The sequence below is a fragment of the Tupaia chinensis genome, unplaced genomic scaffold (assembly GCF_000334495.1).
Source record: "Tupaia chinensis unplaced genomic scaffold, TupChi_1.0 Scaffold000056_1, whole genome shotgun sequence".
NCBI classification, from domain to species: Eukaryota; Metazoa; Chordata; class Mammalia; order Scandentia; family Tupaiidae; genus Tupaia; species Tupaia belangeri.
In genome coordinates this window covers 643,384-665,037 of record NW_006159514.1, presented here as the reverse complement: position 1 = coordinate 665,037, position 21,654 = coordinate 643,384, and the positions used below count along the sequence as shown (strand labels likewise).

Genomic DNA, 21,654 nt, shown 5'->3' with positions numbered 1-21,654 from the left:
CTGGTGAGCACATGAGCACTATAACAAATTTTAAAATAATAAAAATAATAATAAATAAAAGTAAATAATTTATATTCTATTATAAAAATTCTATTTATTAAGAAAACCAAGAAGATAAAGTACTGAGGAATAGACAAATAACAAGGAATGTAAAGGATCAATATGAAAGAAACATTAGATCACTAGTGAGGGACATTAAAGAAGACTGGACTCCCCCATGGCCGACTGCAGTTCGAGTCCCAGACCTGGTGGCTTGCTTTTACACTTTCCCTCTCTCTCTCACTCTGTCCCTCTCTGGTCAAATTAGAATAAATGAATAAAGTTAAATAAAATAATTCTTTTTTAAAAATAAGTATTTATTTAATTAATTTTTAAAGAATTATTTGAGTTAACTTTATTTATTTTTAATTTGATCAGAGAGGAACAGAGTGAGGGAGACAGAGAGGGAAAATGAGAAAGGAAGCTGCCAGGTCCAGGACTCGAACCACGTCAGCCATGTGGGAGTCCAACGCCCTTAACCACCATACCACCTGCAGGCCCAACATATAAGTATTTTAAGAGTCATGTTCTTAGATTAATCCATAAATACCAGGTAAACCCAACTGTGTGGCCAAAAATATTTGAATATGGTTGAAATCCAGATAACAAACTGGAAGAAAAGAAGTGAGACAAATTACTAAACAAATGTTTAATGTTTCTAATTCACAGAGCACTCTTAAACATATGTCAGCTATATTAAAAAATACCTATTTAATAACCACAATAAGCTATATAGCCTCAGCTGGGTGCTACTTTATAGTTATTCATTCTACTCACAGTTTCATGCGTAAAGTCCGATGTGTTCATAGATACATACGTATCAGCTGAACTTGCTATTGAAAGTAGTTAGATTAATTAAGATATTTTGGAAATCAATAAGCTGTGGGGGGAGGGAGGAATGGAAAGCAACTGTAGATGCCAGAAACAGTGTGGGAGGAGGGTGGGGTGGGAAATGGCAGAGAATGAGAAATAGGGGGAAGAAATGTATATATGTATATATATATTTATATCTGAAAAAGACATGGAAAATTATGTGTTGACAATAACATATATGATTAAGCCACTATACAGTGTTTTCTGGATGGGAAATCACAATTTTGTATGCCATGATGATATTCAGTGAATGAATGTAAAATAAATAAATTTTAAAAATTTATATGTCAGCTAGGGGCTGGCAGGTAGAATGGTGGTTAAGGCACTGGACTCCCATGTGACTGACTGAGGTTCAAGTCTTGAACCTGGCAGCTTGCTTTCTCATCTTCCCTCTCTTTGTCTCTGTCTCTGTCTCTGTCTCTCTCTCTCTCTGGTCAAATTTTAAAAAATAATAAAATGAAAAATGTCAGCTAAAAATGACTGAATAGGCCTACATGGAGACCTTACTAAAGAGGATATAGAAATAAACAAAGAAAAGATCTTCAAGCTCAAAAGTACCTGAAGAAAACAAGTAAAAGTGAAATAATACTTTTAAGTTATCAGACTAACAAATCTGAATAACATTGGTGGGGGCTAGCAAGTGGCGTGGCTGTTAGGGTGCTGGATTCCCACATGACTGACTGTGGTTCAAGTCCCAGGCCTGGTGACTTGCTTTCTCAACTTCCCTCCCCACCCCTCTGTGTGTGTGTGTGTGTGTCCTGTAGCAAATTTAAAATAAATACATAATTCTTTTTTTAAGAATTATTTTATTTGATTTTATTCATTGTCATTATTATTTTTTTAAGTTGGCCAGAGAGAGAAGGAAAGTTGACCAGAGAGAGGGAAAGTGAGAAAGCAAGCTACCAGGTCTGGGATGTATACTGCGGCCAACCATGTGGGAGTCCAGCCACCCTAACCACCATGCCACCTGCCAGCCCCAAATAAATCATTCTTTTAAAGAAGAATAATACTAACATTGATGAAGGTGCAGGGAAATAGGCATAATTAGGAATATAGAATTGCCTGAGCGAAGAGCTGTTTTGCAAACATGTCAAAAGTTTGCATGTTTCTTAATGCAGAAAAAAAATGGATGACAAGGTGCAGCTGTACTTATTAAAAGCATATTGTGTAAGGCAAAACAAAAACAATAACAACAACAAAACAAAGGACAAAAAAAGAGAATCTACCTATCAGCTCATCATTGGTTAAATTAAGTGCTATATGACCCATAAGGAAATATTTTGAAACCACTAAAAAAGATCACATAAGGGACCAACTGATAGCGTCGTGGTCACATCTCTGGACTCCACATAGGCAACCACGGTTTAAGTCCCGGACCCAGTGGCTTAAAATTCACATCAGGCGTGTGTGCATGTGTGCCCAAGATCCCAAGAGGAATGGCCATCCCTCATGGGGAATGATTTCTTGCTGGGACCAGCAGTTAGCGTAATGGCTATGTCGCTGGACTCTCATGTAGTCGACTGCAGTTCGAGTCCCGGACCCAGTGGCTTAAACTCACACCGGATGCATGTGTGTGTGTGCCCAAGATCTCGAGAGAATGGAGAAGAAAGGATTGCGGCATGGCCATCCCCCCTGGGGAGTAATTTCTCGCTTTCTGTCTCTCTCTCTCTCTCTGTCTTTCTGGAGAGCGCACTCGCCCTATAGCAAAAAGCTCTAAAAAAAAAAAAAAAAAAAAGAAAGATCACATAAATCTGTATTTTTTATTAGAGTCACATGTCTTCCATATATTAGAAAGAGGAGGGCCGGCAGATGGTACGGAGGTTAAAGTGGCTGACAACATGGCTGACAACGTGGTTGGACTCCTGGATCCTGCAGCTTGAAAAACACACCGGGCTCATGTGTGTGGGTGACAAAAATCCTGAGAGCAGAAGGGATGGCAGAGTGGCCATTCCCCTGGGGGATAATTTCTCTCTTCCCTCTCTCTGTCTCTGTCTCTCTCTGGCAGGAAAACACCCCCCCTATAGCAAAAGCTAAAAAAAAAAAAAAAAAATTAAAGAGAAACTGCTTTTAAAATAGAAATTTAATAAAACTGTACAGATAATATGTATAAAATGAGAAATTAATATATTACAACAATATAATTATGTATTAGTGGGTGCATAATATATTGATAGAAACGTTCTAAAGTGTGCTTGTCAAATTTTAACAGGTGTCATTTGAGTGATCACTTGCACGACTTTTCAGTATTGTTATAAAAATATTTAATACCACACATGTACCATTTTTGTCATCAGAAAAGGCAAACTCGTGGCCTCTGTGGCCTGTTCTGCGTGGTTTCAGGGGAGGGCAGGGCATACTCTCACAGGAGGGTGAGCTTTGAGAGGAGGGTGCAGTGGAGAGTTGGCGGATGCTGTCTTCACACAGCTGCCACAGACTACCGAGGGGCTTCCATCAGGAGGAAAGTGACGGCGGGTCACTTCCACACTTGTGATCAGGAGGTAATTCATACGGGTCAGACAAAGTGGTGGGATGGTGGTCCACGATAGTTTTCTGGCATGCTGACCAGCCACGTAGCCACATCGCCCCTTGACCAGACTCAAGGCACAAGTCGGTCCTGACCGTGGAAGGAAAGGAAATCAGAGCTGCGGTTGCGAATTCACATGCGACGCCCTTTGTGCTCCTCAGCGGATCACTCTTTGAACCAGATTTGCAGCTATTCCTCACCACCACTTCCGGTTTTCATTTTTCCTCTTCTCATCCTCACTTCATAGAGCCCCTCAGCAGTTGAAGACAGAGTTGTTGTCCATCATGAGGGCCACGTCCCCATCTGTGCTGCTGTCTGTTCTCTCCGGTTCCACAGGCCTTGATCCTCCTGGAGCCACAGGGTCAGTCTCACTTGCACTTGGACTCCCCAAATTTTATTCTTTCTTCTTGAATGAAAGAAGTTTACACAGGGAACCAGCAGTTAGCGTAATGGCTATGTCGCTGGACTCCCACGTAGTCCACTGCGGTTCACATCCCGGACCCAGTGGCTTTAAACTCACGCCGGGCACGTGTGCGTGCGTGCCCAAGATCCCGAGAGGAGAATGGAGGAGAAGGGATTGCGGCATGACCATCCCCCCTGGGGGGTGATTTCTCGCTTTCTGTCTCTATGTCTCTCTCTGTCTGTCTGGCGAGCGCACGTGCTCTATTAGTGAAAAACCTCTCAAAAAAAAAAAAAAAGATGTTTACACAGATTTACATCTAATGCTTTCTTTTATTTTTTAAATTGGCGTACTGGCTATGTCACTAGACTCCCATGTAGTCGACTGTGGTTTGCCTCCCAGACCGGGTGACTTAAACTCACACCAGGCGCGTGTGCTCACACACGCGCTCTATAGCAAAAACCTCTCCAAAAAAAACTGAGAGAGGGACAAAGCGAGAAACAAAAAGAGAGAAAGAAAGTGAGAAAGCAAGCCACCGGGTCCAGGACTTGAACTGCGGTTGACCATGTGGGAGTCCGGCACTCTTAACTACCATACCACACCATCTGCCAGCCCCTCTAATGCTTTTTTTTTTTCCTTAAAGAATGATTTTATTTAACTTTATTTATGTATTTGTTTGTTTATTTTAATTTGACCAAAGAGGGACAGAGCGAGAGAGAGAGAGAAAGCAAGCTGCCAGATCTGGGACTCGAACTGTGGTTGGCTATGTAGAAGTCCAACACCCTTAACCACCACATCACCTGCCAGCCCTTCTAATGCATTTTTTTTTTTTTTTAGAGGTTTTTGCTATAGGGCGCATGCACTCGCCAGAAAGACAGAGAGAGACAGAGAGATAGAAAGCGAGAAATCGCTGCCCAGGGGGATGGCCACGCTGCAATCCCTTCTCCTCCATTCTCCTCTCGGGATCTTGGGCACGCACGCACACGTGCCCAGCGTGAGTTTAAGCCACCGGGTCCAGGACTCGAACCACAGTCGACTACATTGAAGTTCAGCGACATAGCCAGTACGCTAACTGCTGGTCCTGCTCTAATGCTTTTTTTAAAATAACAAATCGGTATCTCAGAAACCTGTCTCTGTGGGTGTTCGCTTGGATTCTGAAAATAGAGCTAGAGTCTCGAGGTGGTTTCTGAATAAATAATGAAACATGTGTTCAAAGTCTGTAACTCTTCTTTCTCCTTAACCACATCCTAGATAACCCGCCAGTGGTTAAGTGTCATTTGTGTGAATAAATTCTCTAGTTTTAGTTTTCAAGGCTTTTTTTTTTTTTCATTCTAGCTGTCTGAATGATTAATGTGACTAGGAAAATACTGTTGACCCATTTAAATCATGTCAAACAACATCCATTGCTCATCTACATAATGAAATACACACTAAAGTGTGTGAGCCAATGAACTACAAAATAATGTTTTACTCATTTACATTATAAAATAAAATATATGACATGAGACCTAACTATAGCATTATGTATTACTGTTCAAGTGGTAATTGTCAGTGAAAATCACTTATAAACCAAATCCGCTGACAGCGTTTCTGCTTTGAAGTTAAGTAGAAGTGAGGTACTAGCACAACCATGAGAGTTTTTAAGAGAAGTCTTTATGTCGAAGTATGTCTGACTGCTACTTGACTATTACGGGATTTATTGTAAGGGGCTGAGATTTTTCCATTGTTAATCAGTGGTTGTGAAAATAACCATTTTCTGAAAAACTAGAAAAAAATTGTTTGACATTTTTATCGTAGTTTCATTAACTGGTCTCTGAATAATTTTAAAGATAATTAATTTATAGTTGAAACTATTTTGACCACTGATTTAATAACAAAGATAAGCTTTGACAGCTTTTGAAATATCTTAATGTTGTAAAGGACATCATTTGCACAGTGTTTAAATAAATGCAAAATTTAAAGGTACTGAATTTAGGCTATCAAGTTTCCATGGTTACACCTTTCCAAGTCACTTTGCGTATTGTGTAAATAGGTCTGTGAGTCACTGATAATTATTTGTTTTTTTGTTTGTTCTGTTGGTAATTCTGTGTTTAGCAGAGTTTAATACAGTTCACACGGCGTGCTTTGGTTTATGTATATTTTAGTGTTTGTGATTGACAGTGATTGAGCATTTCTTATGGAGTGCTTGCCTTTTTGTCATAAATGATGTATGTTGGTAGTGCTTGAAATGTAAATAAGTTCTTCCTGTATCACTGTTTAATAAACAGGAATTTTTATGCAAAGAAGACTTCTTGGTACATTTAAACAATGAGGTTTGGTGACTTCTACAATATTGCTATTAAATAAATTGCATACCAAAACAAATATATTTGAATTCTTACAAACTTTAAGTTACTGAGTTTACCAAGGACAATGTAATGGTTTATAGCTAAGCACAGCCTTGACTGATACTATATAGCAACAGAATAAAAACAGCATTTTTTTTTTTTGGAGCAGTTTTTGCTGTAGGGCTCGTGCACTTGCCAGAAAGAGAGAGATAGAGAGAGAGAAAATGAGAAATGACCTCCCGGGGGGATGGCCATGCCACAATCCCGTCTCCTCCACTCTCCTCTCGGGATCTTGGGTACGCACACACAGGTGCCCGGCTTGAGTTTAAGCCACTGGGTCCAGGACTCGAACCACAGTCGACTACATGGGAATCCAGTAACATGCCATTACGCCAACTGCTGGTCCCCCCAAAACAGCATTCTGATCTCACTTTCTTAAAATTGTTTATGAGGGGCTGGCAGTGGCATGATGGTTTAGGGTACTGGTCTCCCACATGGTCAAGCGTGATTTGAGTCCCAGACCTGTCAGCTTGGTTCCTCACTTTCTTCCTCTCTGTCTCACTTTCCCTCTCCCTCTTTGGTCAAATTAAAAATTAATTAATGGGGCCGGCGGGTAGCGTGGTAGTTAGGGGTGCTGGACTCCTACATGGCTGACTGGTTCGAGTCCCAGAACTGGCGACTTGTTTTCTCACTTTTGCTCTCATTCTGTCCCTCTCTGGTCAAATTAAAATAAATAAATAAATAAAATTAAATAAAGTAATTTTTAAAAATAATAATTAATTTAAAAAATTGTTTATGAGCTTTATAGGGAATGTCTCCAATGCAAAGTGAAATCTTTCTATAACATGATTTCTCCTGTCCTACCTTTTACACAAACTTAAGAACTGTTGATATGTCTAGAAATATATTCTTGAAAAAACCCAGCGTCTTTTTTGCCTATCAGTGAAAGAAGAGATTTTAGACATCCTTTTTTTAGTTAATTAATTAAAAATTTTTTGAGAGAATTTTTGCTATTAGGTACATACACTCACTAGAGAGACAGAGAGAAGGCGAGACATCACCCCCTGGGGAGATGGCCATACCACAATCCATTCTTCTCTCAGGATTTTGGACACACTCGCACATGTGCCTGGCATGAGTTTCAAGCCACCAAGTCCAGGACTTGAACTGCGGTCACTACGTAACCACCATGTCACCTGCTGACCCCTCCTTCCTCCTTAGACCTCATTTTTAACCATCAGCATACTAGCAAGGTCCCATCAGGAACTCTCAGGAAAACATCAAGATTAGACTGCAGTAATCCTCCTAGGATTTCATTTTGCTGGAGAGCAGGTGTGCTCAGCAGAGATAGACAGAGGGTGGGAGAAGAAAGAGATGGAGACAGTACATCTCAATGGGGCACAGTCACATTGGAGTCCTTTTGTTTCTGTTTCTCCATCCTGTCAGAATTTTGGGTGCATGCACATTCTTTGCATGTTTTTCGAGCTTCGGGAGCCGGGATTCAAACCACAGTCAGCCATGTGGGATTTAGCTTCCTTAACCACTAGACTACGGGGAGAGGGAGGGGGCAACCTACTGAATTTAAGCCTTCTCTCACTACAGTCGTGAAGTGCTGCAGTTTGTGAGGTGTTTCTACATCTGCAGTCTTATCTGAGCTTCAGGGTGGCCCTGTGACGGTACCAGCAGAGACCCCGTGCTTGGAGAGTGACTTTGGCAGAGCAGCTCTGGGACCCAGCCTAGGATCTGATGATTGCCTCATGAATTACTTACCTTGTGGATTATCCAGAGCACATTTTAAAATTCAGCCTGGTTTCTACCTACTGATTAGCACATTTCAGAGTGACCTCTCCCACAGTCAGGTAGCCAATGACAGTAATTCCTGTTTATTGAGTATTTAGCTTGTGCCACTGTCTGCATGTCACGTCCTACAATCATCATAGCCACCCTGGGAGGAAGGTGTTACTATTCCCGTTAGCAAATGAGGAAACTAAGACTTAGAGGATTTAACTTATTTGTCCAAGTAAACCAACAAGTACTCAGGAAGGGAAAACGAATTTAAACAAGAACTCAAATAAATATAATTAGGAAGGCACATTTTTTTTTGGGGGGGGGGATTCCTATAGTGCATTCATAAATTACATATGATGTGTTTTAAAATTCCTCACTATTTCCTTCTTTTCACCCCAAAGTGACTGTTTTATTAGGCACTTGGGAGTTGGTTTTCTTTCTGTTACTGTGGTAGAAGTATAGTTAAAAGGGCTCTGTACACCTCACATTAGATAATAAATATGTTTGGAGTATTTTATACATCACATATTTCAATACTGTGGCGATATTGAAATCTTTAAGCTAAAAATGAGATGATGAATTTGTCATTCCACTAAGTGAATAATCTTGGTTGGCTATGGTGGTGGTAGTAGGTGTTTTTTGTTTGTTTGTTTGTTTTTTTTAAGAATTATTTATTGTTTCTTGTTTTTAAATTTTTGTTATGGGGCTCATGTACTCATCAGAGACAGAGAGAGGGAAAGTAAGAGAGCAAGCCATCAGGTTCAGGACTTGAACTGTGGTCAGCTGGTCAGCCATGTGAAAGTCCAGTACTTTAACCACCATGCCACCTACTGGCCCAACGGTGGTGGTTTAATTTGCAATCTTTGGTACAAAAACAAAACAAAACAAAACAAAAAACATGGTTGAGCATTCATATCTTTTAATAAAAAGACAAAAAAGATATAAGGGGCCAGACTATAAGTTCTAGGACGATTTTTCTTTTTTTAGAGAGATTTTTGCTATAGGGTATGTGTGCTCGCTAGAGAGACAAAGACAGAAAGCGAAAAATCACTTCCTAGATGGGATGGCCACACTGTAATCCTTTCTTTTCCATTGGCCTCTCAGGGTTTTGAGCACACATGCCAAGGTGTTTTTTAAGCTACCAAGTCCAGGACTTGACCACGGTTGACTATGTGGGAGTCCAGCAACATAGCCAGTATGCTATCTGCTGGTCCCACTAGGAACGTTTTTTAAAACCTGTATTTCTATTTAAAAAAAACAAAAACAAAAACAAAAAACTGTGCCATTTTCATTTACGTATGGTATACTTATTTTTTTAAGAGTTTTTTTGTTTGTTTTGTTTTGTTTTGTTTTTTTGCTATAAGGCAAAAAATATGTGCTCACCAGAGAGTCAGAAAGCGAGAAATCACCCCCCAGGGGGGATGGCTATGCCACAATCCCTTGTCCTTCATTCTCCTCTCTGGATCTTGGGCATGCATGCACAAGTGCTCAGTGTGAGTTTTAAGCTGCCGAGTCCGGGACTTGAACCACGGTCGACTACGTGGAAGTTCAGTGACGTAACTATTATGCCATCTGCTGGTCTCACATAGTACCATTTTAATTGTACTTCTTTCATTAATGCCTAAAGCTGTGGTGTGCTTATTCATATGGTTAACCAAGTCTACCTGGTCAGATTGAATACAAAATTATTTGTGACAATGTAACTATACGTAACTATACCAGTCCAAAATGCTACCTTCAGAAAATCTGGAGCATTTTCTTTTTCTAAAGAGGCTACTATGTATTTTATCTCTATTTTTTCTTGGTGAAAATAACTACTTGATAAGTGGTCTTGACTTCTATTGTCTTGAATCTGTGAAATCTCAACCATAGAAGCTTGGAAATACATTGTTTTCCTAAAGCGTTAGCTTTTTTTTTTTGAGAGGTTTTTCGCTATAAGGCGCGTGTGCTGGCCAGACAGAGAGAGACATAGAGACAGAAAGGGAGAAATCGCCCCCGAGGAGGGATGGTCACGCCGCAATCCCTTCTCCTCCATTCTCCTCTCGGGATCTTGGGCACGCACGCACACGCGCCCGGCGTGAGTTTTAAGCCATCAGGTCCAGGACACGAACCGCGGTCGACTACATGGGAGTCCAGCGACATAGCCATTACGCTAACTGCTGGTTCCCTTTGTGTTTTTTTTTTTTTTTTTTTTGAGAGAGGTTTTTACTAGGGCTATAAGCGCATGTGCTCGCCAGACAGACAGAGAGAGAGACAGAGAAACAGAAAGCGAGAAATCATCCCCCGGGGGGGATGGCCACACCACAGTCCCTTCTCCTCCATTCTCCTCTTGGGATCGTGGACACACACTCACACGCACCTGGCGTGCATTTAGGCCACCAGGTCCAGGACTCGAACCGTGGTCGACTACTTGGGAGTTCAGCAACATAGCCATTACGCTAACGACTGGTCCCGCCATTGTGTACTTCTTCAACAATAACGAAAGGGCTCATCAGAAGGAAAGGAGGGAAAAAAGGGAGAAGGAAGAAAATAAAAAGGAAAGAGAGAGAAAGAAAAGGAGGAAGACAGAAAGAGAGAGAAAATGTGAGAGGGAAAGGAAGGAGAGAGGGAGAGGAGACATCTGACAATATACCAGTATAATTTGAGCGTGTTGCATGTATTAATAGAATTCAGTGGCCATTGTGATAGGTAAAGACGAAAAATACGCTCTTTTCAAAATTTTTTTTTAGAATTTTATTTATTTATTTAATTTATTTTCATTCATTTCTTTTAATTTGACCAGAGAGGGACAGTGTGTGTGGGGGGGTGGGGAGTGAGATAGCAAGCCGGGTCCAGGACTCGTACCGTGGTCACCCTTGTGGGAGTCCAGGCCCTTAACTGCTACGCCGCCTATGCCGCCTGCCGGCCTCAAATGTTTTAATACAATTTAAAATATTCATGGCAAAGATTATAAACTTTAAGACCCTACATCTTTTGTTATTGAGTATCTCAACTCAAATAACTAATATTTTGAGTAGTGTTTTATGTGACAGTAGTATTTATGTATAGTCTGCTTTTTGTTTTCTTTTTTTTTTTTTTTTTAAGAATTAAAGACTTTCTTACTACATTTTTTTAAAACTCAGGATATGTTTATGTGGACTTTCTCTGGAATTGAATTGCATGTGCGATTTCTGTGCAATTGCTTTTTCTGGTTCCTATTTATGTGCTTTAATATAACATTGTTCTCCTTTCCTTTTCCCCCTTAACCGAAGTGTGTGAGGTAACAGGAACATTTCTTTGGAGAGACTTCGGGAAGTTGAAATTTGCCAGATGTTTGGTGCACACCCGGAAGGGTGCTCTCCCTGGGTACCAGGACTGTGCGAAGTTCGTTCCCATTTACTAGGACAACATTATGGTGTCGTGCTTCTACTCCAATGAGAGCTTGTCTTCTAGTCTGTATTTAAATGATAGTACGGCATCCAGAAAATCTGGCAAAGAAAATGATATTTTGATGACATTTTTCATAGGGCTCAACTAGAATGAATTACTACATTTTAACCGTGGACTTAATAAACAGCTCCTTTATTTCCCCTGGAAGGATACAATATTCCTTTGTCCAAGAAGTTGCCTGAGTATATGTATTGTTGAAGTGCTAAGAAGCTGCTTTTCTCTAAACTTTAGCTCAGAAACAGTGGGATTTACTAAGCATATGTGACATAAAATATTTCAGTGTAACTCATTATGTTATAATGGTGGATTTAGATTTAAATTTCAAAGTAAACATTTTTATCTTAAGTAGAGAAATGTTATGTAATAGCCCTATTTCCTTGTACAAATTAATCATTTCTATGTGACTTCCATTTATCCTCCAAATAATCTGTTTTGAGTTCTTACTGTATCATCTTTGGCACCCCTCCCCCCAGCCTAAAGGAATTTTTCTTGTAGGCCCACAACCATGAGTCTGTACTCTTAAGTAGAAATGCTTATTGATCTGGGTTTCTGAGTAGGTTGGGTGTTTTGTTTCCTGAGAAGAGGGGAACGTTTCTTGTTTAATTAGAGATTCCTGAGTGCTAGTGGCGTATACTAATGAATACTCACGCATTACCCAATCTAGCTTTTGCAAAGAAGCAAAATGAAATGTTTTTCTAGACCATTTCTGAGCATGTTGTTGAGGTTATACTCTGTCCATTGCTGCTGACACATGTTTTGAAAGGAGGGATGTCGCAGGGAGCCAACTTCCTGAGGGAGCCTTGGGGAAGGTCATGCTTTGCTGTGACCTGGGTTCCATTCTTGAATGTTGTTATTATTGGGAGACGGTGCCCTCAGGCACACCCCTCTTCTCCCCAGAAGTGCTCTGGGACTGACTTTCCAGTTCATCTTTTCCCGAACCAGGACCCTCCCTCGAGCTTTGGCTCGTGGTTTCACAGTGACTTCTGACATCCACAGACTAGTGTCTGTCTCCCCTTCATTTGGCTACTTAGTTTAATCACTAGTAACAGCCACCCCTACTGTATAGGAGGACCAAGAATCCTTGTGGAAACTGCTGGTTTAGAGCAGTCAGCTACTAGGGTGAACCTTTATGTTTCCGAGTCAGTGATGTATGCCTTGTCACTTCAAATACCTTACGCATTTCCTTTTTATTTCTGTGGAATCTCTGTTACCATTTTAGTAGTCTTAGCTATAAATAACTCCGAGGACAGCACCATTGGATGTCAAGTAGAATCTTTATTTCAGATTAATATTTATGCCAGAATATTGTAGACTCAACTATGTGCTTTATTTTGAGTATTAAAGAAAATGAACTGTTTCCCAACACCTGCCTACCAACTGGGCCTGTATCCTCTTTAGAAATGTTGTTTAATAAACACTGTAGTTTTACCATCCAGAAGCTGTGGCCAAATGCGGTTAATTAGGCCAAAAAAATTGTTTTTCATAGGTTCGTGAAACAGATCCACTTTTCTCTCTGTAATGGCATCTTAGCTTGAAATCCAGGAGGCGGTGGTGTATGGTGTCCATATCCATAATTTCCTGAACTGGAGAAAAAGTGTGGAAAGCATCTGGGGGAGAGGAGGCTCGTTACCAGCTTGTTTCCTGTAAGTTCAATTGGAAGACCTTGTCTGTGCAAATAGATTTCAAAATAGAGCCTGCCCTTTGACTGTCTCCATAATTACATGGCTCGCTCTGTATTTTATTTGGCAGCCAGAGCAGTTAACCCCTGGAAGGCAGGGCCGATGGCATGGCCAGCTTGGCTTCCCAGACATGTCCATGGGAATGAATAAACCACTGTTTGGAGAGGCCCATAGCTGAAAATATACTAGAATAGTCTTTAACTGAACTCTAACTTTTTAAAAGCAAATCTAATAATGTTTATTAGGACTGGTTAAAAAACTTTGCCCTTATTGTATAGATCGTAGAACAGTATTAATTATTTTTTTAAAGTGGGAATTGGGAGAGTTTCTTATTGTTTTGATGTAATCAACCTCTGTGACAGAATGAACTTGCTTTTGTTTAGTTTCAAGAGCCCTTATGCTTTAGCTTTGCCCAATCAATACCTGCCTCAGCCCTGGGCATTCCCTGGCTATGTATGAGTTTTTCTCTTCCACAAATGCACAGGTTATTTCTTGTGAAATGAGAGCTTCTCATCTGCTTCAGAGGTGGCTTGAAATAGGAAGTAACCTTCAATCTTTCTCATTTACTTTTGAAACATGTACACCTTAGAGCTTGAATACAGAATCAGTGGAAGAGTTATATCACGTGTTGCAGACTATTTAATTTTTCATTCACAACATTTGCCCAAGTTATGAAACCTGTCAAGCAGAGAGTCAGTGTTTTAGGTCAAGCCATGTGAGGTGTGGGTGCATCTGCGGTGTTCTCTTGGACCAGAAGCCTGAAGCACACAGCGCTGTAAGGGCCTGTACTCCTACTCTGGGTAATTGGTTGGAGGTCATGAAGTATGATCTTTTGTGGTTGTAAATCAGCACCTTGGAAATGTATTCCCCTGATACAATCCCTTCTGAGCTTGCTGTAGGAAGCAATAGTTGGTTGTTTTTTTTTTTTTTTTTAATAGTTACAAGTGTATCAGATTGCTGTCCAAAGTAAGTTACTTCTTATTCCCCACCCCACCCAACCCCCCTTATTTTTTTGGTTAATGTGTTATTTAAGCAAATCATTTGCTTTAAAATTAAGATCATCAATGAGTGCAAACGCCATATTTGAAAATCAATTAGCAAAGAACATTGTTGCTTTCTTCCTTGGTAATCATAAATCATTTAACTCTGGCAGCCATTCCTCCCTTCATCCAAAATAATTGCCTCCATTTGTAAAATCAATTAGATGTTAATATGCTATAAATAATAGTTTTGTTACTAGACTTTGGCATTTGCTGATCATTATGAAAAAATATGTTCAGTGAGACATTTTACAGGGTGTCTTTTAAATGACCGATTATCTCTGGTTGACATTGTTAGCTAATGTAAAGTAGTGCCAGGCTACTTTATTGTGATGTTTTCTACACAGATATTTGATACCTTTGAGATCTAACATGACTGAGGATTGATGGCACGCTGCAGGGTGAAAGTGCTTCTCTGGAAATGTACAGTGAAAAATATAGGTATGAGTAGCCCACGCTTGAATACAAATGTACTTTGTTCAGTTTTACAGCTACTTAAAATAATAAGCATTTTAAATGTGTCTTTGAAAGTTCATTCAGGCCTGTCCCTTAAAAATACTTGTTGACCGAAAGAAAACACATGTTCAGGGGTAAAATCGGCTTAATTAAGGGTCATTAGTAAAGGTGCTCAGAAAAACCCAAGGCTCAGTGGGTGGACTGGAAGTGTTTCATTATGTGGTATAGAATCCACAAGCAGATAACAATTAAAATGGACCCTGAGTAAGAGGCCAATAAACAGAGGGCACGTCGTGTGCGTGTGCAGCAACATGAGTTATTTCAAATGCATTCCTCCCTCCATCATACTCCAATTCTATAATCCCACCTTTCAGACTTCATCTGTAAAGGGAAGTAAAATCCAGCTTTTAGAAACTGATGTTGTTACTGAATACGAAAATATTTAAAGCTGTAATCTAGATTTGCATTCCAAATATAAACTTAAAATATGAAAAATGTGCTGCAGGTTCCGGAGAACATGTAACAATTTCAGGAGATGTTTAGGCCACACAGTGCTCTCCTCTGTGCAGTGAAAGAAGCAGTTGCCTATAATTTTCAGTGTTCAGCTTAAACTAGGCGCTGATAGGATTTCTGCGACACTGAAAATAACTCTTATTATTACCTTTGATAACAGTAAATACTCTAGTGTTCCTAACAAATAACGTATAGATTTACTGCCTAAGAAAGCCCTATATAGAGTTTCTGTTACGTAATCAACGGGAACAACGCTCGCTATGATCATCTCTTTCAAGAGACAGTTAACACAGAGCAGCTCCTTGCTGCTCTGGGCTCGCCTCTCTCCTGAGCTCTCTGCTGATTTCCCACTGTCATCTCCTAAACTTCAGACTGGTCTGGTTGCCCCTTGTGGTAATTAGAACACGCCTGCATCTTGTTTCCCCAAAATGGCTTTTCTGAAAGGGTTATGCCCAGATTCTGAATAAAAGACAGGAGGAAGAAGACTGAGGCCAGCCCCGTAGCACCTGGCTGGCTTTCCTGCCTTTGACAAGCGCATTATCATGTGTCAAAATAGTTTAACATTGATGGTACCAAGTTGGGAGTGAGGTGTAGTTATAAAGTATCAGCAGTGCTTTCAAAAAAAGGGGTGGGGGGAACCAGCAGTTAGCATAATGGCTATGTCACTGGACTCCCATGTGGTCGACTGTGGTGCAAGTGCTGGATCTGGTGGCTTAAACTCATGCCAGGCACATGTGCATGCATGCCCAAGATCCTGAGAGGAGAAAGGAGGAGAAGGGATTGCAGCATGGTCATTCCCTGGGGAGATGATTTCTTGCTTTCTGTCTCTCTGTCTCTTTCTGTCTTTCTGGTGAGTGCAGGGAGGGACAGCCAGAGGCAGTGATTAAGGTGCTAGACTCCCACATGGTTGACCACTGTTCAAGTCCCAGAGCCAGCAGCTTGAAAATCATGCTGGGTAGGTGTGCATGCATACTCAAAATTCCGAGAGGAAAATGAAGGAGAAGGGATTGCAACGTGGCCATCCATCTGGGGGTTCATTTCTCATTATCCCTCTCTCTGTGTCTCTCATTGAACCTTGGTGGGGGGGTGATTTCTTGCTCTCTGTCTCTCTCTGTCTTTCTGGCAAGCGCATGTGCCCTATAGCAAAAACCTCTCCAAAAAAAAAAAAAAGAAGAAGAAGAAGAAAAGAAAAAAAGGGAGGGACAGCCGGAGGCAGTGATTAAGGTGCTAGACTCCCACATGGTTGACTGCTGCTCAAGTCCCAGAGCCAGCAGCTTGAAAATCATGCTGGGGGGACCAGCAGGTGGCATGGTGGTTAAGGCACTGGACACTCCCACATGGCCAACCATGGTTCAAGTCCTGGACCTGGTGGCTTGCTTTCTAACTTTCTCTCTCTCTCTCTGTGCCGCTCTCTGGTCAAATTAAAAATGAATAAATAAATAAACTTAAATAAATCTTTTTTAAAAATAAAGAAAAAAGAAGAAAATCATGCTGGGTATGTGTGCATGCATACTCAAAATCCCAAGAGGAAAATGAAAGAGAAGAGATTGCAGCATGGCCATCCATCTGGGGGTTCATTTCTCATTTTCCCTCTCTCTGTGTCTCTCTGGCAGGCAGACGAGCCCTATGGCAGAAACCTTAAAAAAAGATAAAAGAAAAACATGGGAAACTCAACAGACCTTTCTACAATGCCCTATATCAGATACTGAAGTTTGGATAATCCTTTCTGTGTCCTTGATTATAATGGAGACTGGGTATTTACATTTTGCTCACTCTGCATTTAGAAAATGTAATTACTGGGGCCAGCAGGTGGCGTGGCGGTTGGGGTGCTGGACTCCCACATGACTGACTATGGTTCGAGTCCTGGACCTGATGACTTACCTTCTCATTCTCCCTCTCTCTCTCTGGTCAAATAGAGTAATAATAATAAAATAAATAAAATTAAACTAATTCTTAAGAAGAGAACATTTAATTACGGTTATACTTTATGAATTACAATATGATAAACAAAGTTGAGGATCTCCCCTACTCCCCTTTTTTTGCCAAGTTTATCAGAGAACCATTATTTCTAGAGGAACCATGTCTGAAACACATCTCTTATTTCATCTGTAAAATTATTTTGGATGAAGGGGGAATGGCTGCCAGATTTAAATGATTTATGATGACCAAGAAAGAAAACAACAACAAAAGATTAGATTCTTTTTTCTGGTTTGTAATGAGTAGTTAGTGGAATCAACACGGTATGGTACCTTATCATCCTACTACTTATAACAACATTTATAGGGTGTCTTTTATCAGATTGAAAGAAAAGATTTCACTTCAAATACAAAAATATCTTATGAAAGTGGATTGCCGAGTATGCTGCAGAACCCTAATTGTCAGCAGATTGGAGCTGTTCAGACGTGCTCCGATGATGAGAATGTTGCCATGCAGTCACGTGTGGGTATGCCTGCATCTTTTCAGCAGTGAGCCTGCCCGTCACTTGGCCGACAGGCACCGTGACAGACAGCGCTGTTCATCCTAAAAGTCAATGTCTCAAAAGCCTCATCCAGAGATCCTAGTAGGGCCTGATGACTTCATGCTTCAAATCTAAGTACATAGGGAAGAGTCCCCAGAATGCTTGTATACTTGAACTTGATAATACTGATAAAGATGCTGTCCCTTTCATGTAATCAGCCACAGTGGAGAAAAGTCTTCATGAGCCCTAGAATTGATCAGAGACCACGTCATCCCATGGCCTGGGGTGTGGCATGACAATCAAGTGTTTCTGAGCAGAGGAACAAATGTGAGAGTTGAAGGGACCACAAAGATTTCATTTTACGCAGCTCCTGTGTCCATGGTAACATTGTGGAGTGCTCGGCACACAGCGCGGCACCACGAGGCTCTTGGGCTGTCAGTATTCGCTGTTTGCGCTCGAGGTTCCACAGTTATTCTTGGCAGGACTCATCGCCAAGAAGAGTAGTGCTAAGACTGATAGAGCATTTGCTGAGATAACATATTTATGCAAACTAACTTTAAAAACCATCATTCTGGGACCAGCAGTTAGCATAATGGCTATGTCGCTGGACTCCCATGTAGTCAACCGTAGTTCGAGTCCCGGACCCGGTGGCTTAAAACTCGCACCAGGCACGTGTGTGTGCGTGCCCAAGATTCTGAGAGGAGAATGGAGGAGAAGGGATTGCGATGTGGCCATCCTCCCTGGGGGGTGATTTCTCGCCTTCTGTCTCTCTGTCTCTCTCTGTCTGGTGAGCGCATGCGCCCTATAGCAAAAACCTCTCAAAAACAAACAAACAAACAAAAAAAACATCATTCTGAGGGGCCAGCAGGTGGTGTGGAGGTTAGAGTTGCTAACCCATGTGGCCGGCTTCATGGTTCAAGTCTAGGACCTGGAGGCTTGAAATTCATTCTGGGCCCCAAATCCTGAGAGAATGGAGGAGTTGCTGTGTGGCTATCCCTTCTGGAGGGTGATTTCTCACGTTCTCTTTCTCTCTCTCTAGTAAACACACACTCCCTATTGCAAAACTGAAAACAACACAAAACAAACCGTTATTTGGGTCAGCAGGTGGGGTGGAGGTTAGGGCACTGGACTCCCACATGGCTGACTGTGTTTCAAGTCCTAGACCTGGTGGCGCTCACTCTCTCTCTCTCTCTCTGTCTCCCCAGTGAGCCCTATAGCAAATTAAAATAATAATAAATAAAAATAAGTGAATAATGATAAGAAAAGCACTTCTTTTGGTTTGATTGAGCTTTATATTCAAGCTTATTGAAGAACATAATTGAGTGAGACTTAGGACTGGGTCACTGAGCATTGCATTGCAGTTTGTTTGCATCAATAACTTCTCCCAACTCAGTCAGAGATCCTGAATTGCAGAGCCAGAACTCACCTGCAGTTCATGTTTCCGTTCTGTTTCACACCTGAACCGCCACCCCAGGCCAGTAGTTCTTTCTTTAAAAAAAAAAAAAAAAAAGAATTATTTTACTTAATTTCATTTACTCATTCATTTATTTTAATTTGACCAGAGAGAGACAGAGACAGAGAGAGAGAGACAGTGAGAAAGTGAGCCACCAAGTCTGGGACTTGAACCATGGTCAGCCATGTGGGAGTGTCTAGCACCTTAATCACCATGCCACCTGCTGGTCCCCAGGCCAGTAGTTCTTAAGCTGTAGCGTGTGTCCTCCAGATCTCCCTGAGGACTTGTTAAAACACACGATGCTGGCCTCGCCAGAGTTTTTGAGCCAGATAACAGAAGGGGTCCAAGAGTGTGCCTCTTTTTCCCATGAGGTACTGAAGCTGCTGGTCTGGGAACTCCGTTTTGAGAAGCAGTGTTCTAGATCGACAACCTTCTTCTATAAAAAGGTCAAGAGGTATTTTAGACTTTGTGAGCCATATGGTCTCTCCACGCCTACTCGACTCTACCACCATAGTTCAAAACTTGCCATCAACAATTATAAGCAAATAAGAGTAGCTGTGGTCTACTAATCCTCTACTTATGGACACAAAAATTTGGACTTCATATAATTGCATGTGTTACAAAGTATTTTTATTTTTCTAATCATTTATAAATGTAAAACTTATTTGTAGAGCTCAGGGTCTATAAAAATAGGCAGCAGAGGTCTAGCCAGGTGGTGTGGTGGTTAAGGTGACTGGATCCCACATGACCAACTACGTGGTTCAAGTCCCGGACCCAACAACTTAAACACCAGGTGTGTGTGTGTGCACGCGCACGCCCAAAAATCCCAAGAGGAACTTGGAGGAGAAGGGATTGCAGAGTGGCCATCACCCCTGTGGGATGATTTATCACTTCCTTCTATCTTTCTCTGTCTTTCTCTGTTAAGTGTACATGCCCTATAGCAAAACTGAAAATAATAATAATAATAGTAGGCAGGAGGTTTCAATGATTGGTGTGGTTAAGACAACTGGATCACACATGTCCAACTGTTTGCTTCAAGTCCTGGACCTGGTGGTTTGAGAAACATGCCAGCCTTGTGTGCCCAAAATCCTGAAAGGAGAAATGGAGAAAGAATTATGATATGGCCATGCCCCATGTGGAGGGGGTGCTTTTTCACTTTATCTCTCTCTTTCTCCTGTGAGTGCCACATGCCCTCTGGCAAAATTATTCAAAAAGAAAGAAAGAAAGAATCAGGCAGTAGGCCTAGCACAGTAGCACAGCAGTAGTGGCAATACCACAATGCTGAAAGCCATGTGGGAGGTTGGGGTCTGGCTCCTGGGTCAGTCTGCACACGCTAGGTGTGCATGTACACCTGTGGTTCTGGCTGAGGGGCCCGAAAGGCTGCGGGGTCAGGGAGTTTGTGACATGAGACCCCATTGAGGTTCTTTCTCTCTTTCCGCCCTCTGCCAGAAGAGGATAAAGGAAAGGAAAGGAGGAAGGATGGGAGGGAGGGATGAACTTAAATTCTGACTGTAATCATCCTGATCAGGGAGGGATGCCCTAAATCCCCAGAGGAGAATGGAGGAGAAGAGATTGTGGTGTGGCCAACCCCTCCGGGGGGGTGATTTCTCACTTTCCCTCTCTCTCTCTGTCTTTCTCCAGCAAGTGCATGTGCCCTATAGCAAAAAACTTATTTTAAAAAAAAAAAAAAAAGTAAAAGTAAGTGAATGGTGTTTACAAATCTAACACTATAGAAGAAAATAAAATGAATCAAAACCTTTGATCTCAACCCGATAAAAAACCAGAGATAACCACTATTGATGAATGATCGGTTTCCAGAAACTTTATAGGCATGTACAAACTTATATAGCTACATAAGTTCTTTTTATATTAATGACTTTTTATACATATTATTTAACATTTGCTATTTTTCTAATAATATATTGTGACCTGTTTACATATCGATACACACAAATGATTTAGCTTATTCCTTTAAGAAATTATTTAATTTTATTTATTATTGTAATTTTTTAATTTTGCCAAAGAGAAGGGGATCTGGGGGGAAATGAGAAAGCAAGCTGCCAGTTCTGGACACCAACTATGGTCAGCCATGTGGGAGTCCAGCACTCCTGCCAGCCCCCTTAGCTTATCCGTTCTAATGACTCTGGAGTTTTCTGTTGTATGTATATACCATGCTGTATTCAACCAAATTCCCTATAGACAACTTCCCATTTTTTCCTACTGCAAACAATGCTGCAGTGAGGATATATCTTCTTTTACTCATCATTGTATAATATCCACAGGGTAGAGTCCTTGGAGATGAAATGTTAAGTCAAAGGATAGGTGCATTTAAAATCTTGATCAATATTTCCAAGTTCCTGCTGTGGATATTTTAGGATCCTGTGTTCACTTTGTTTTAGGGTTACACCTACATTTTTGCTACTTAGGCTCTATCTGACTTGAGCATTCAGCACAAGGCATTTCAGTATAATGACTCACCGCACGTGAACTTAACACAGAGTAGTCATCCTATGGAGGGCAGAAAGTGCAGCTGGCAATTTGTTCGTGATTCTTGAAAGGAAAACGGCTTTCAAGAATATAAAGCCATCAAAACAGTGCCCTGAGTCCAGGGTCATCGTGGACACGGCTACATACGGTACCACAGCAGGGATTGTTCTTTTTACCGACCTGGGCAC

At 41.1% G+C, this 21,654-nt stretch overlaps 1 protein-coding gene across 1 annotated transcript in view; it reads left to right on the top strand.

The window, feature by feature from the left end:
- Window positions 1–21,654, top strand: part of METAP1D (methionyl aminopeptidase type 1D, mitochondrial) — a 92,517-nt gene that overhangs the window by 47,586 nt on the left and 23,277 nt on the right. The window contains exons 2-3 of the mRNA XM_006141473.1: window positions 12,867–13,023; window positions 14,447–14,540. Of these exons, the coding sequence (XP_006141535.1) occupies window positions 14,486–14,540 (55 nt within the window). The 5' untranslated portion in view covers window positions 12,867–13,023; window positions 14,447–14,485. The remainder of the gene's footprint in view (window positions 1–12,866; window positions 13,024–14,446; window positions 14,541–21,654) is intronic.